Genomic DNA, 18,223 nt, shown 5'->3' on the forward strand with positions numbered 1-18,223 from the left:
TGCCACTCATAACATGTCTGATCTGGGGGCCAACAAAAATGCCCTCTTTGATCTTGGCGTCAGTTATTCTTGGGAACATCTGTCTTAAATAACAAAAACCTTCACCTTCCTTGTTCAGTGCTTTCACGAAATTCTTTATGAGTCCCAGTTTTATGTGAAGAGGAGGCAAAAATATCTTTGCCGTGTCAACAAGCGATTCATGTGCCACATTTTTCTGTCTTGGAACTAACTTTTTACAGTGTGGCTAGTTATGTTGAGAATAGTGCGACTCTTTGACGCGGCTGTCCCATTCACAGATGAAACAACAGTACTTTGTATAGCCGAGCTGCAGTCCTAGTAGCAGAGCAACGACTTTAAGATCTCCACAGATATTCCAGTTGTACTTTGCTATACTGGATGTGCTTCAGCAACAGTTCCATATTCTCATATGTTTCTTTCATGTGTGCTGCATAGCCAACAGGTATTGAAGGATAAACGTTGCCATTGTGTAACAGAACAGCTTTCAGGCTTAACATTGACAAATCAATGAAGAGACACCACTCTTCCGGGTTGTGATCACAACCCAAGGCCGAGAACAATCCTTCAATGTCACAACAGAAACAGAGACTGTTGACTTGTGCAAAAAATTTGGTTATATCATGATGTCGGCCTCGAAACACAGAAATATGTGTACCTGGTGACAGCAAACACTATTCCTGCAGTCTTGAACCCAGCAGCTCGACTTTTGCTTTTGTCAGACCCAAATCTCTGACCAAATCGTTCAATTCGGACTGTGTTATCAGATGTGCATCGCCTGATGAGCACAGTTTACAATCCGGGTCAATGTCACTGTCAGTACCCTGCATTGCAGTTTCTTCATCTGGTTCATCTAAGGTCCAATCCTCTGGTGGTTTCGGAATTGGAAGACTGTTGTCATGTGGCACGAGTCTCATTGCTGAAGACAGATTAGGATATTCAATTGACTTCTTGTTTTTGGCAGAGAAACCATACACATTAGTCAAACAGAAGTAACAGTCCGTCAAATGGTCTGTCTGTTCTTGCCATATCATCGGAACAGCAAACGGCATCTTCTTTCAGGTACCTCTGAGCCAGGCTCTCAGACTGACAGCACATGTCACACAGCAAATGCGAGGCGCCCATTCCTTGTCTTGATCACCAATTTTGCAGCCGAAATACAGATGATAAGCTTAATTCACAACAGAAGTCATCCAATGTCTGTGAAGCGCAAGTGTATATTGGCCACAGATATAGCAGAATGTATCGCGGCTGTTACATTGACGAGACATAACGCCTGACATCAAAACGTCTATAGCATCAAGCTTACTCACTGTTATATTGCTACAGATACTATACTTTACTATACTGATACTATACATACACACTGACTATCTATATAAACCAAATGAGCAGGATCAGTGTATGCAAGCCACCTTTATAGCATGCTGAGACAGCGTCAATCTCATTCAGACCTGCCCAGGATGTCAACTTCCACAGAACAGCTTCCAACCTGTCGTGATTCCATGCCTGGACGTGCCCAGACTGTACAAACCATTGTTGATAAGTCACTTACGGGAGTGGAAATGTTTGAATACAAATATAAGAAAAAATCATGACAAAACTGAAACGGTACGTGATGGGTAAATTTTGATGTGATATTCGTGATCAGCACCCAAAAATCTATAAAAAAACACCCAACAGTGTTCAAGAAGCAAAAACTCTGTTGTGCAGTGTTATATGAAATGCTGTTTCCACACTTAAGAAAACATATGCTGGGGAGAATATCACATTGCGCAGAAGCTGTCCTGTTGCCAACAGCATATAAAATAGCATGGCTTGGTGCAGTTGTTACTTTGAATGGATGGATGGATGGATGGACTTTATTTGTCCCCAAGGGGAAATTAGAACTTCACAGAAGCTCAAAAGAAAGAAAGAAAACACAAAAAAACAGTCTTAAAAAAAATGGTGCCAAAGTTAAAGTATGTGAAGTAAATGATAGCAAACATATAAGTAGATATAAAATTGATCATTAGAAAACATGTTCATGGTTATTTTTATATTTAGAAGTGATCAAAGATATAGGGATTAGCTATTGTTGGTCTTGTATTCATTCAGCAGGCTATTACAGGCAATCTTCCTTCTGTAAAAACTCTGCAGTGCAAGCTGCGCCCGACTCTAGTAAATTGGAACTTGCTGCTGGAGGTGATGTTTATGAACACCATGTTGCAGCTGGTATGAACAATAAAAATGAGCAGCTTTGTGCATTGATGATTGATTGTTGGCTATCAGTTATGACGGCACTTGGGCAGAGTGGGGAGTAAAGGCACTCAGAGCTGGCCTGCATGGCTAAGAGTGGGGCAACAAGTTGTATGAGCTATGAGAACGTAGTGTTCAGATAACCTGAAATACTAATCAAACTATAAAAGTGTTTATCTGTGCACAGTGCACATATAATATTTAAACTAAAAAAATGAAAGTGTCTTATGGTTAATGCTGTCAAAAACTACATATGGTTTAGATTAGATTAGATCAGTTAAATTTAATTAACACCATGGGGAAATTCAAATGGATATAGCAGCAGAAACAGAAAAATAAGGATAAAAACTCACAGGACATATAATACAGCCTATCAAGGAGTGAATAAATAAATAGTTTTTTGGTCCAAAGAGAAATGTCTATATCTTAACATCAGCAAATCCAAGGAACTGCTTATTGACTTTCACTGCACCAAACAGCCTCTATGTCCGGTCAGTATTCAAAGCCTCACATTAATGACGGGTTGGACTGGTCTCAGAACACAGAGGAACTATACAAGAAAGGGCAGGGCTGGCTCTTTTTGCTGAGGAGACTACGTTCCTTTAATGTGGGAAGTGACATCCTTCACATCTTCTGTAATTCTGTGATGGCCAGGATGATTTTCTAATCAGTGGTGTGCTGGGCAGATAACGTCATCTCAAGAGAGGCCTACCAAATTAACAAACTAATTAAAAGGACAGGCTCAGTTATGGGTTGTACTTTGGACCCCCTGGAGAGAATTAAAACTGAATGCCATTGTGAACAATACTGCCCATCGTCTCTCTGATATACTTAACACTGAGGACCTTTGGCCAGCAGATCATTTAGCATAAGTGTGTCAAGAAACACTACTGGGACTCCTTTATACTAACAGCAATATGTCTGCATAATGTCTCACTGGGACTGAACAGCAAAGTCAGAACTGTTCTTTCTTTTGAATTTGCTTCCTTTATAGTCATTGTGGTGTGTATTTAGACCAATGTGTGTGTGTGTGTTTATTTATTTACCTATTTATTATGCATTTATATAAAGGGCTTCTGTAAAAAGTCAAATTTCCTTCTGGGGACAAAGTCTGTCTGTCTATCTATCTGTCCATCTATCTTTTTCATCATTTCAGGCAGTTGAGTTTAATTTTTTGTTCCACCTCTTTTACAATATGCCATCACAGGCCAATTTATCCATACATTTACTACAGTGGTACATCTGTTATGAAAGATGGGTAAAACAAAGTATGTCAGATATATTCAGAATAAATGATCTTGAAACAAATCTACATACTGTATATTAGAAAATCACTGTTTATTTTTCCTTCATCACATTAAACTGTTGATTTATCTAACTTTACTTCAGACATCCAACATGGTATAGTTCTGTAAGAGAGCGGTGAAAGAATTAACATTTTATGCTTAAAAGAAGAAACTTGGATATGTACATTTTTTTTATAAATTAACATTTGCGACCATATTCTTTCTTTTTTCCCATATGACTTTGCACTGCATAGTGTCATTATGATTCCATAAAATGCTCTTTATGTCTTTTTATCAAAATTCTCAAAATACTCATGATGGCTAAACAATTTTTTAAAATAATAATTTGTTCAAACTGATTATTTCCATGCTCCAGAAAAACAGATGAAAGATGCTGGGCCATGGGCAAGGGTTTATACAAAAAATACACAGTGGTTAACCTGCCAACAGTTGTCCCTTATAAGTGGGTGTAGAATGACATTAATAATCCTTTAAATTACATACCATTTATCTTAATTTTGGTAATTTTGAAGAATTTGATCGGTAGGGGTAGATTTGCTCTTGTAGTCTTCACTTTTGTTTGGTGGAGGTGTTATGACTAAAGCACACACCAAATTGATTTTGTTTCAACAATTTCATGAGGCAACTTCAGAAAGGTGGTGAATATTTGATAAAGTCAGCTGAGCCTGCATTGCCGGGTAGTGTCCTCTTGAACGGAGCCAGAGTCTTCCAAACACTCCCGTAACAAGCATGACAATCAAAAACAGGGATCCGAGGACGAAGCACTCCACGAGAGGTAGCAGCTCAGTATCTGCAACAGAGTAGAGCAAGGTGAGATACAAAGCTGTAGCAGAACACATGGACGGTGGAGCACCAGAAAGAGGTAAGTATCACTGAGGAAGTGAGTATTTTTAATTGTACAATTGGGAACATTTTTTAAATTATAGTCCAAACAATATCATAATTAAAATTCCATATTAAATAATAATTTATTTTACCCTAATAGTGAAATTCTTTATACTGTAAGCGCCATGGAGGAAACACAGGCATCCTGGCCAGGATGGAGGATAACGTCTTGCCTGGCTAGGAGGCCATAATGGAAAGAAAACATGAATGGAGATTTAACCCAGGCAGAACACCTGACAGCCTTCATCCCAACTGGGACAGAAGAATAATACGGCTTATTCTCTGATGGCCTTTTTGGTTTGCCGCATGTATTCAATGACATGCATGTCAGATGAACTGGTGCGATTGTGAACTTGTGTGAGTATCCCTGTAATTGACTGACATCCCAACTAGACTTAGTCGCAGCCTTGTGCTGATACTGAAAATTGGTGGAGATTTAGAATATTTCAAATGCTTTTGGTTATTTTTGTCCTTTATCTGGTGTCTTTTTTGTGGTTGTTTCTTTGTGCTTATGTTAATAGGTTTGCACCGTAAAATTCATCACATACCTTTGTTTTTTATCTCTAAACTATTTCACTTAACTCTTTAAGCAGGTTAGAACTTTTTTGTGCTGTGGGAAATTTTTTTTTGGTACGTGACATTTTTATATTTTGACAGCTTAACTTTCAAGCTTTGTTTTTAATACATGAGTTTAAATGTTGTTTCTTTGTTTGAAGATTTATCTTTGTTGTTGTTTAAATTCTAAGTGGTCACATAACCATTTTAGAAGTTACAGGCAGATAATGGGTTGGTGGAGGATCCTGCCTGACTACTACAGATCTCCTCCCAGACTCATTTAACGAAGACTCACTACAAATTACAGTGCAATACAGGAACCCTTTTGTCAGAGACAGAGATTTGATTAGTGAACAAGTGTGGTCAGTTACTCATGATTTCAGTATTTCATTTTGAACTCGACATGGTTTTCATCTTAGTGTTTTGACGCTTTGTAAAATAATAGAATTTTAGTGAATCATGTTTGATGTAATTCTTGTCCGACCGCAATTATGCATAAACCCTCTGGATTAAATTCCAACTCACAACCCTTAGAAATGGCTTGCTTCTTTTTTCAATTCTATTTTTAGTCTTTTTTGATTGTATTACCATAAGAATCACTCATCACCTGGTAAGCTTCTTTAAACATCATAGCAGTTGTTCTTAAACACTCATTGCTGGGAGATTACCTGGTGCGGTTGGTTATAGGAAAAGGCAGAAGGTGGGCATCCAAGCAGCAAAGCTGTTTGGTTACTTCATATTTTCATAACTGGCATATAAATATCTTTTAGGTACTTCCTCAGAGATATCATTTTTCAGTTCATCCATTTCCAAACCTGCTTCATCCAGTTGCAGCAGCCAAAACCAACCCTGTATTGTGTGTCAGCCAGTCGCACAGCACAATTAACCTAACATGCATACCTTAATGATATGTGACACTTATTGATGACACATTTCACTTTCTCTTCAGAACACCCTGATGTGAGTTAATGTTGAGAGAAGTGTGTCTTGTAGAGCCTCAGGTAGAAAGCTAAGCAACTCAGGAATGCACTGTATTCTAGATTTAGATTTTCTAATAAAATAAATATCAATTACTTTCATATACACTTTTTTACAATGCAAAATAATGATAGAAAGTTGTCAGGCAGTAACCTCTTTTCAAGGAATCTAAAACACAAACAAACATGTGTATTTATAATAGATTGTCGACAAGAGCATTGCATAAACGGATTGTTTCCCTGCAGATCATCTAATGCGGTCTTCCTAATTCTGTATCTGAAATGTCCTGACACTGCACTTTGTGTGGTAGAAACTGGACAAACACTCCACCAAAGTCTGAATTTACACAGGTTCCACATTATGCATGGCAATAGAGATGTTCCTATGGGAGCTCACTTCAGAAGAATTGGACATTGTCACACACACTGCAACCAATGAAATCTAAGCTGGGAAAAAGTATTCATATCATGGCATAATATCTTGTTTTCCTAATTGTAAGAATTATTGATTTATCAAAAAAATTGTATTTATGACTTTTTTCGAGTAAATTTTGCTCACCCCATTGGCAGATATTTTTGCTAAATAAAAGCTAAACAACTCCAATTTAAAGATTCTAGATTTTGTATATGCATTTTTTGTTGTGTAGTGCTTAGCATCTTCAAGACAAAGCAAGACAGAAAGGCAAGGTAAGTTAAACTGATGCTAATATTTAACACATTACTACATGGTTTAATAAACAGGGACAAGAGTTTTATGGGCAGATATGAGGATTGTTTACATCTCTCTGACTGACCCAGACAGTCTGACTACAGATCCACATTGTACAGAAAACTCATCAAAAACTTCAAAAGACTTTGTTGGGCAGTTTTCTTATTAAAAGATCTTGCCTACCTTGTTCTCCTCTCCTGCTAAATTAATCTTAGCCTGAAGAAGTCTATTAATTTATGATGTCTCAGTCCTGTTGTCTATATAAAAACACAGGGAACTCAAGTTTCTGTATTACAAGTTACCTCAAGAAGGGACCTGAGCTTCCTTGAAAGCCTTCATATTGTAATCTGTACAGTTAGCCAATAAAAAATGTCATCTTTTCCTGATTTCTCATTGCATCCATTATGGGCAACACAGCACAACATGCTACCGCTAAACAGAATAGAAAAATGAAACGCTGTTTCTCTAAATTACCCACTTCAGTTTATCTCTCTATCCCCAGCAGGCAGCTCCTCCAATTGTACCTTCTTGGGAAGACATTTTACACCATATGTTGTAATTCCCTTCCCTTATTACAGGAGGACTTTGACCACGGCCCCATGAGATCTTTCATTTTGGCAAGAGCCCCTTCCCCATGCTCAGCACTGTACTTGTGTTTTGGGTTTGGGTGGTAGAAATAAAAGGTTTGTTCTCACCAGCATCCCCTTAGACATAAGCTATAATGGCTAACTGGTCTAGTCTGCTCTGTTTGCACAGATTTCAGCCTGCTTAAAAATGTCAAAAAGGTATTGTAAATTTGACCACTGTGACTATTATAATTCAATTTTGTGATTCTTTTAACATGGGTAGACAACTGTACAGTCTGACTCCACAGTTTTTGATAGCTACACATCAGGATCTTTGGAACTACAGACATACAGGGCTGTAGCCCTTTTCGACCTTTGTAAAATGCAGAGTCAATTACAGCATTACCATCATGTGCTCATCCACCATTAAGACTATCTTTGGATCAAGCTTTGTGTAGTTGCTTCCTCTTCGAATTTGTCACCATGTGTGACATTTTCCGGATTAAAAAGCCTCTTCAACCCTATAAGATGGGAATTCCTTAAAGAATGATTGCTGTCAATATTATCACAAATAAGTATTGTGTGTGTAATCCTATTGTAACAGAATCATTCTGTTTTTTAGACTAACAAAATGTGCAAAATCATTTAAGATGTTTAATTTGCATTATGTTTTGTTAAGACATCTGTATACCATTTGCCGTTTGTGAATGTGAATTACAATATAAGAGGACGGTGTTATTTCAGGACTTCACACATTTTAAAGAGTAGTTTTGATGTTAAATGGAGCAAGCCATGCATCTTTATATTACATCAACCAAAAGCAAGTATTTTATTTTTTGAGTGAATATGTATCAAAAGATAAGTTGTTACCTGCATACAACAAACTTTTCTTTGTCTCCTTTGGGTACTGAATATCATGAAGGTGTGTACCACAGGAATTGGCAATCTCTGACCCCGATACATTTAAGACAATTTTTAAATTTCATGCCAAACTGGAGCATCACTGGGAACTGCCCTGTCTACCTTCCTGCTCTCCCTCTACACAACAGAGTTCCAGCACTTGTAATCTACAGAAATGTTCAGATGACTCGTTCATCATAGGCTGCATTAATAATGAAGGTGAGTTAGAGTACAGGAACGTCGTGGACGACTTCATCTTGTGGTGCTGGGACAACAACTCAACATCAGCAAGACAAAAGAGTTGGAGGTGGACTTCCAGTGTGCCAAGAAGCCTCTTCTGGAGACCAGCCACCATTCAGGGGAGGGCATAAAAGTACTGGAGAGTTCACATAAACAACAAACTGGACTGGTCTATCAACACAGTGGTTCTGTACAGGAAGGGCCAAAACAGACTGTAATGACTGAGGAGTGTTTTGAAGTGTGCAGCAAGCTGCTGGAAATGTCCCTTGTAGCCAGTGTGGTGATCTATGCTGCAGTCTCCAGGGGAAGCAACCTGAGCACAAAAGAAGCACATTGCCTGAGCAAATTTATCAGGAAAGCCTCCTCCATCATGGAGTAAACGCTGGACTCATTAGAAGCTGTTGTTAAAAAAAGTAGGATGATGGATGGATGGATGGACAGATAGATAGATAGATAGATAGATCGATCTTTGTCCCCAGGGTGAAATTTGGCTCTTTACAGAAGTTCTTCAAATAAATAAATAATAAATGGGTAAATACATAAGTAAATACATAAATAAATATACACAAAGGATGACTATAAAGCAAGAAAATTCAAAAAAAAAAATGTTCTGACTTGGCGGGCACAGTCCGAGTGAGACATTATGCAGACATATTGCTGTTGGTATAAAGGAGCCCCAGTAGTGTTTCTTGACACTTCTACTCAATGATTCATTAGCTGAAAGTCCTCAGTGTTAGTCCATCAGAGAGAGGATATGCAGGATTGTTCATAATGGCACTCAATTTTGTTTTAATTCTCTCTTTCACTACGACCTCCAGGGTGTCTCCAGTGGGTCCTATAACTGAGCCTGCCCTTTTAATTACAGTAGTTTGTTGATTCGGTGGGCTTCTCTTGAAGTGATGTTACCAGCCCAGCACACTACAGCACAGAAAATCATACTGGCCATCACAGAGTTATAGAAGATGTGAAGAATGTCACTTCCCACGTTAAAGGAATGTGATCTCCTAAGGAAAAATAACCGCTTAATCCTTTCTGCTCCATCGTTTCTTATATAATTCTCCTTGTTCTGAGACCACAGCTCTTTCGTGCAGTGAAACTTAATTACCAATTCCTTGGTTTTTCTGATGTTAAGATGTAGACAATTCTCTTTGCACCATGAAACAATTTATGTATTGATTGTCAGCATTATCTGTCCTGTGAATCTTTATCTTTGTTTTTTATATTTTTCCTGCACATTCAAGTTTATTTTATCTTATTTCATCTAATCTAATCTAAGGTGAACCATAGGTTGCTTTTGACAACATTAACTCTAAGACACTTTCATTTTTTTGTTTAAATATTATGCGTGCACTGTGCTATTATACACACTTTTATAGTTTGATTAGTATTTCAGGTTATCTGAACACTACGTTCTCATAGCTCATACAACTTGTTGCCCCACTCTTAGCCATGCAGGCCAGCTCTGAGTGCCTTTACTCCCCACTCTGCCCAAGTGCCGTCATAACTGATAGCCAACAATCAATCATCAATGCACAAAGCTGCTCATTTTTATTGTTCATACCAGCTGCAACATGGTGTTCATAAACATCACCTCCAGCAGCAAGTTCCAATTTACAGGAGTCGGGCGCAGCTTGCACTGCAGAGTTTTTACAGAAGGATGTTTGTCTGTAATGGCCTGCTGAATAAATACAAGACTAACAATAGCTAATTCCTATATCTTTGATCACTTCTAAATATAAAAATAACCGTGAATATGTTGTCTAATGATCAATTTTATATCTACTTATATCCTCACTATCATTTACTTCACCTACTTTAACTTGGAACCATTCTTTTAAGGTTATTGTATATTTCTTTTTCTCTCACTCGATCTTCTGTAAAGTTCTAATTTCCCCTTTGGGTCAAATAAAGTGCATCCATCTATCTAAAGTAACAACCACACCAAGCCATGCTATTTCATAAGGTGCTGGCAAGAGTACAGCTTCTGCACAGTGTGATATTCACTCCAGCATATGTTTTGTTAAAGTGTGGAAACAGTTTTTAAAATAAGCCGTACACATAGTCTGCACAGCTCTATAGAAGAAAGCATACTTCACATGAGTATAAAGGGTCAAGCTATGTGAAATCCCTGTTGTCATTTCTACTGCACAGTTTTAACTTTACTTTGAATTTGTCCACTGCAGATGTATGAAAAATGCAAACTTACTTTGATCAGCTTTTTCTTCACTAGTGGCTCTTCTGATTGGTCCATATGAGACAGTATGAGACTGAGTAATGTCCCTCCTTGTTCTAGGTTTCCATTCCTCTGAGCAGTTCTGTTAGAAGAGATGTGAGCAAAGCTCTTAGAAATTCCATACACAAAAGAATGCTGAAGGGATTAACAAGATAGAAGAACTATTTCTCCATTTTATTTTATAGCAGCCAAACAGCAGAATAAAAAGCACTATAGGTTATTTAAAAAAAAAAATGCTTTTATTATATTATAAAAAAATAAAGGAAAAATTGAAATTATCCAAAGATTATTTGACAGTGTCTTAAGTAGAAAAAAACTTGGCAAGCTGAACAAGGCTGAAAGTGTAATTCAAGGCAATTGGATAAAATGTAAACACAAATGAGACATGTCTTATATATACATTTACCCAACCATTCTCTGATTTGACCTATGCAGTTTGTGGAAGCTACAATATACAATACAATGCTACAATATATACAGTATATATTACTAATGTACTGATATTGATATACTGATATAAGCAATTGACTAATATAAGTGTGTTTAAGCAAGGATATTTAAAGCAGAGTGACAACAAGTGTTAACACAAGAATGTTTTGTAATTTCCTAAAAGCAACCGTTAGCAAAAGAATGTTCTATGCCTAAGAATAAAAATAAAAATGTGATGACATACAAAAAAGCTTGCAAAAAGAGGAAACACTTTACAAGTGTAAAAGAATTTTAAAAAAGGGCACAGAGAAGTAAAAAACTATAAGTTAAGACTTTTTCTGACTTGCAAGCAGAAAGCTCCATACTACTCACCTGTTGATTAATTCTTTAATAAACTAACATTGAGTAATTGCGCTCCTGTCTTCCTCGGCGTCCTTCCGCAAGTTCTGTTTTTTTGGGAACCTTTCCTAGCAGTGCTGGGTGCAAAACAGAAACTAACCCAGGATGGGATGCCAATCCATTGCAGAAGGCAAACAAACACCTACACTTAGTCACACCAACTCCACATACAGTTTATCATCAACCTAACTGGTACATATTTAGGAATTGGGAGGAAGCCCAGAAGAGCCCGTGGAAACATGGAGAGAACATGCAAACTCCACACAAACTATTTAGACAACAACTGTTCTTTGATACAGCAACAGTAATCACTGACTGTGACTGTAATCACTATGTATGTGCCTGATTTACTCAATGACTGACAAGACATTCTTGAGGAAGCTATTTTCATTAATGGATCAATCAGAAAAACCCAACCTTTCCAAAATATTTGTTGTGAAAAAAAAAAAATGAAGAAAACTGTGATGATGTTTTACATTAAATAGTCAACAAGTACCAGTATTGTGTTGGTGTGTGGCAGTTGCAAGATAGTGCAGATGTCAGCATACATTCTTTTTTGTTGTGTATCTTGATTTTAGTTTTATTTTCTATGCAACAATATATACTGTTCAAAAAAAATTAAAGGACCACTTTTTAATCAGAGTATAGCATCAAGTCAATGAAACTACTGGGCTATTGATCTGGTCAGTTAAGTAGCAGAGGGGGTTGTTAATCAGTTTCAGCTGCTGTGGTGTTAATGACATTAACAACAGATGCACTAGTGGGGCAACAATGAGATGACCCCCAAAACAGGAATGGTTTAACAGGTGGAGGCCACTGACATTTTTTCCTCTTCATCTTTTCTGACTGTTTTTTCACTAGTTTTGCATTTGGCTACGGTCAGTGTCATTACTGGTAGCATGAGACGATACCTGGACCCTACAGAGGTTGCACAGGTAGTCCAACATCTCCAGGATGGCACATCAATACGTGCCATTGCCAGAAGGTTTGCTGTGTCTCCCAGCACAGTCTCAAGGGCATGGAGGAGATTCCAGGAGAAAGGCAGTTACTCTAGGAGAGCTGGACAGGGCAGTAGAAGGTCCTTAACCCATCAGCAGGACTGGAGGAACAGGATGAGCATTGCCAGAGCCCTACAAAATGGCCTTCAGCAGGCCACTGGTGTGAATGTCTCTAAACAATCAAACAATCAGAAACAGACTTCATGAGGATGGCCTGAGGGCCCAACATCCTCTAGTGGGCCCTGTGCTCACTGCCCGGCACCGTGGAGCTTGATTGGCATTTGCCATAGATTACCAGAATTGGCAGATCCACCACTGGTGCCCTGTGCTTTTCACAGATGAGAGCAGATCCACCCTGAGCCCATGACAGACATGAAAGGGTTTGGAGAAGCCGTGGAGAACATTATGTTGCCTGTAACATCGTTCAGCATGACCGGTTTGGTGGTGGGTCAGTGATGGTCTTGGGAGGCATATCCATGGAGGCTAGACAACGACACCTTGACTGCCATTAGGTATCGGAATGAAATCCTTGGATCCATTGTCAGACCCTATGATGGTGCACTGGGTCCTGGGTTCCTCCTGGTGCATGACAATGCCCAGCCTCATGTGGTGAGAGTATGCAGGCAGTTCCTGTAGGATGAAGGAATTGATACCATTGACTGGCCCCCATGCTTACCTGACCTTAATCCAATAGAACACCTCTGGGACATTATGTTTCGGTCCATCTGACGCCTCAGACTGTCCAGGAGCTCAGTAATGCCCTGGTCCAAATCTGGGAGTAGATCCCCCAGGACACCATCCATCATCTACAATGCTCCAATCTTGTCAGGCATGCATACAAGCATGTGGGGGCCATACAAACTACTGAGTACGATTTTGAGTTGCTGCAATGAAATTTCGGCAAAATGGACTAGCCTGCCGTTTTTTTTCACTTTGATTTTCAGGGTGTCTTTGAATTCAGACCTCTGAAGTTTGATAATTATCATTTCCATCACACAATGTGGCATCCTGTCATTTCTAACACATTACCCAGTCCATATCGGTATAGATATCCAGCATGATTTTTTCCCCATTGAGATCTGTTGTGTTTTCAAAGTGCTCCTTTAATTTTTTGAGCAGTTTATATAAAAGATTATCAACAGTACATAATTGATGTTAAAATAAAAATTGGTTTATTTCATCATCCTATACAGCTAGGATTGTTTATAATAAACTAATAGAAACAATAAGAATTGTATGCAGTAAATAAAAACTACTCCATATTAATAATAGGCTAGGAGCATGTGCTGATAGCATGTGGCTGCACCCACCATGTGTTTGATAAAAAGAATAATGAACTTTGTGCAACTTATTAAAATATATTTTCTAAAAAAAAAAGAACTTTTCACACCATGACCGTAATAACCTGTTTCTTATGTATATTAAGGTGTGCGTTTACTTTATATTATTTTATTGTCTGGAAGCATAACAACATCTTTTGGATCCCTTTGAACTTTCCATTGCCTTCCCCTGTATTCTTTATTTTAAACTGATTACATCATCAATGTCCCTTAAGATGACGTCACATTGTGTAATGCACACTAATGTCAAATTTGCCCACTACAGTTGCTGATCTCATTGTCGGACCCTGTCAGTTATCAGCACTGGTCACATGTACACATTGCATGCTGACCTTCTAACACAGTTGTGCTTGCCCCTTTTTGTGACAGCTAATAGTGTGCTACTTGAAGGTGCCATTGCTGTACGAAGGGTTAACAGGTACAGTGTGTTCATTCACAATCTCAATGCTTTTTTCCTATTCTTTTTATCCAACAGGTTTGATTTTGTTGGAGCAAGTTGTGGATTAGTTGAACTAGGCATGTCACATGCGACCGACGCCATGGGAGCATTCCACCAACTACCAAAGACTCACAAAGATTATGTAAATGAAGGCTACAACTGAAAATCACTGGAAAGGTCACGTAATATGACATAGCCTTAAAGAAATCATTATCTCTGTATCCTGCAATGTTCTGGTCCTGAGTTTAAAATGGTCATTCCACAGGGGTGGGGGTTGATTTGTTTTCAATCCTATTTTTGTAAAATTGATCTATTTGTATGGAGTGATGTGTGATTTCAGTAAAATCAATAAAATTTAAAAAAAAGATCATTTCAGTTCATTGTCACTAGTATTCTATAAATTATTCGCCTCAAGTATATACTGTCATGATAACTGGCAACCTCTGCACAATTTCATTGGTCAGTCTCACAATTTCTTCTACTTGGTGATGGTCAGGGTTGGCTGCAGCTGCCCATATCATTCTTGAACCTGGAACCACTGATAGCATAACTGAGTGAGCTGCACAATAAGGACACAAACTGTCAAGGGTAAAGTACAAAAAGTGCTAGTGCTTTTGTTATTCCAAACAAAGTGTTCAAACAGTGCAGTGATTTTCCAAATAAATAAATAAATTATTCAGGATAGCAAACAATGTCTTTTTTGAAGGTTAAAAAAGTATTAATCAAAGTTAAAACACACAGGATTAATTTATTTGAAAAAACAACGCTTGCCTCGGTGCTCCTTATCTAAGCAGACATCTTCACCCACAGCAGGAGTTCAGGAGAAGTCTCTAGTCCCTGGCTTTAAAAGTTCACTTAACAGAGTGAAGAGGTTTGTTCTTTATTTCGCATTATACAATTTCTTGTATTGGGAATTTGTTAGTTTTCCCATACCCCTTGGGGTCAGAGCGTAGGGTCTGCTATTGTACAGCATCCGTGGAGCAATTGCAGATTAAGGGCCTTGCTCAAGGATCCAGCAGAGTAGGATCTCTTTTGGCAGTAATGGGGTTTCAAACTGGCAACCTTCCAGATACCAGCGCAGATCCTTAGGTTACGGGTTCTTTTATAAAAGTGAAGAGAATTTATGAGACAGCACTTACCGGGCGGCAGACTTCCACTGTGTTGTGGCATATTTGGACACTGCAGTGCAGAAATACGTCTTTGTAAGTGTTTCCAACAAATTTAAACATCTGTATCTGGAACTTTGCCTCTGGGCTTTCACCATTTTGTAAGACATGTAAAAGTTGTGTTTTTGATACTTCAGGGCAGCTGTGAATAAAAGTAGAGAGCGTATTGTAGAATTATTACGCACAGTTCAAAACCTACAGTATTTTTCCCAAGATATGGACAGGATTAGAAATGAGTACATTAGAGGGTCAGCTCAAGTTGGACGGTTAGGAGACAAAGAGGCGAGATAGCGTTGGTTTGGACATGTGCAGAGGAGAGATGCTGAGTATATTTGGAGAAGGATGTTAAGGATGGTGCTGCCAGGTAAGAGGAAAAGAGGTAGGCCTAAGAGAAGGTTTATGGATGTGGTGATAGAAGACATGCAGGTGATGGGTGTAACAGAACAAGATGCAGAGGACAGAAAGATATAAAAGAAGATGATCCGCTATGGCAACCCCTAACGGCAGCAGCCAATAAAAGAAAAAGAAGAAGATACAGCATCTATGGCAGAGAATTTGATCAGGTCTTTGTAATTCATCAAAAAAATGAACAGAAATGATATTTAGATTAATGATTACAGAGTCGATCACTGAACCTAAAATTACATAAAATTTAATAAAGTTTTACATCAACAATACAAATGTACCAGTCATTTGGAATTGCTAATTTTACCTGCAGAGAACCAAATGCTTAGTACTGGTGACAAAGAAGATGTATTTAGGGGTTCTACTACTGTTAACTTTGCTCTTTGTTTTGCATGCACAGCTGCTGACGTCACAGCCTGAGAAGGCATGGCCTCTGATTATTATTTGTTGCCCAGGTGTTACCAATCATTACACTGTAGTCACTTAAATGAAGAGGGTAAGAGCAAGTAAAAGAGGTAGGACCACCACAGCCCACAATGATGAGCCATTGTCTTGTTTCCCCTTTTTGAGTTTAAGCTCTGTGCTATTCATGGTGGCTCCAAAATCCGTACTGCCCCCCACTGGATTAAGGTGGGTGCTATTGATGCTGCAGCATTAGGCCCATTCCTGAAATAGGCCCAGATAAAAACAGACGAGTATTTAGCAGAAGCTAAACAGTTTTCCTTTGCTATATTAACCTCAAAATAATTCTTAGAAGGAAATTTGGAGTCCGACTTTCGGATGCCTAGACACTGCGTTACTTATTATACAGTTACTATTGTTCTTTGCGCTGTGACGTAACTAACATTGTTGCGTTTATTGTTAACCGAGGATTTCAAGGTAATGCTATCAATTTTACATTAAACAGTTTACTTAGTAATTTAGCTGCGTTTTTTGCAATATCTTGTGGATTCTTGCAACTTTATTATTGTTCGGAAAGTGCCACATAGTAAATTTTTCACCTTGAAAGTTAGTTGTACAGTAAAAATCAATGGCTATTTAAATGGTTATCTGTAAAGGTAAAACTAAAAGCTTGCCCATGGGCCCGGCATGGATATTTAGAATTTTTAAAGTCCTCGACAGGATTCTGGTCTATTATGAAATTTAAATCGTGGACAAATTTATACCCTCAAGAGCCTGAACTGATTCACTTTGACCCAAAGTCTCTGCAAATTAATTTTTTCTTACTCTGTTTCGTAAGAGAATTGCGAAATTTTGTGTATTTCATTGTTAGGTTTTCTGCATTAAGTGCACTTTCCATACAAATGCTATTGAATGTTGATGTTACATAGTTTGATGTTAATCTCGAGTTGTTACAATACTATGTCGTTATTATTATTCATGTTCAATAAAGGCTGGCTGGATGCATCACAAGAAATTAAGGCTCCTTGGTTGGTCTGAATGCGCATGTATGGTGAGTGTCGAATGCACATGCACCAATGCCGAGAAAAAATAGGCCTTTTTGCGCTGCAGCATCAGGCCCAATTTCGTCTTAATCTATCCCTGGTGGCCTGGACTTCAGTTCTGGGTCTCTGGAGTTGTGAGTTTAACTACTGCATGACCATGCTGACTCAGCATCTTTAAAGAACAGCAAAAGTTGTCATTATTTCAACATGGATGAAAAATCCATTTTATTATCTTCTGTAAAACAGTTATAAATCAATGTAACACTTTACAATGTGGGAAACTTCTGGTCCATCTATAAGACAGTTGGTGCTGTGAATCAAAATCTGAACAAAGGTTTTGATCAAACATAGTATGATTTACGAAGCATCAATGATGACACAGAATCAAATCTATTTTTCACATACTTACATATATTTAATGAGCACTTAACAACAGCTTTGTTTGTGTTACATACCAAGATATGACCAACCGATGCATTACATTAAATACCCTATTGTATACAGTATATTTTCCCAAATTATTATATTTTAAAATAGATACCCCACTAAATTGCACACTAAAGTCTGGCTTTCTAGATAAAGTGAATATTTGTGTACCATATGGATTCATCCCTAGTGTAATACTGAAATCTGAAACACCGCTATTTTGCTCTGTCATGCCTTTTTGATTAACAAATAAGTAAATAGTTAGTTGGCTTTTAACTTCCCCTACATTTCCATCATATTCTACATATTAAAGCTGTACATAATTAATTAGGTCAGGTTGGGGAGCATGCACTGGTGTAGCATGTTGCCGCACTCAGCACACAACAAAACAACTCAGGATCCTGGTTGGCAAACCCCCAGGCAGACACAGGTCTAGTCCCTCCACCTCAAAATGACCATCTATCTGTAATGTGGTTGTCCCCTTGGCCTGATTTAGCTGCTCGAATCGTCAGCAATGAGCTGGATCACCCTCGGGAAATCATGCCACATGG

General features: G+C 38.2%; 1 protein-coding gene across 2 annotated transcripts in view; it reads right to left on the reverse strand.

The window, feature by feature from the left end:
- Positions 1 to 18,223, reverse strand: part of si:dkeyp-110a12.4 (pancreatic secretory granule membrane major glycoprotein GP2) — a 59,605-nt gene that overhangs the window by 1,054 nt on the left and 40,328 nt on the right. The window contains exons 7-9 of one of the 2 annotated variants that reach the window (XM_039747524.1): positions 15,370 to 15,538; positions 10,599 to 10,707; positions 3,568 to 4,350 (exon numbers count right to left, since the gene is read on the reverse strand). In XM_039747524.1, coding sequence (XP_039603458.1) covers positions 4,175 to 4,350; positions 10,599 to 10,707; positions 15,370 to 15,538 — 454 coding nt within the window. In that variant the 3' untranslated portion in view covers positions 3,568 to 4,174. Of the gene's footprint in view, positions 1 to 3,567; positions 4,351 to 10,598; positions 10,708 to 15,369; positions 15,539 to 18,223 lie in introns of those variants that run through there. The other variant, XM_039747525.1, reaches the window with a different exon arrangement.

Source organism: Polypterus senegalus, chromosome 3 (assembly GCF_016835505.1).
Source record: "Polypterus senegalus isolate Bchr_013 chromosome 3, ASM1683550v1, whole genome shotgun sequence".
Classification (NCBI taxonomy): Eukaryota; Metazoa; Chordata; class Cladistia; order Polypteriformes; family Polypteridae; genus Polypterus; species Polypterus senegalus.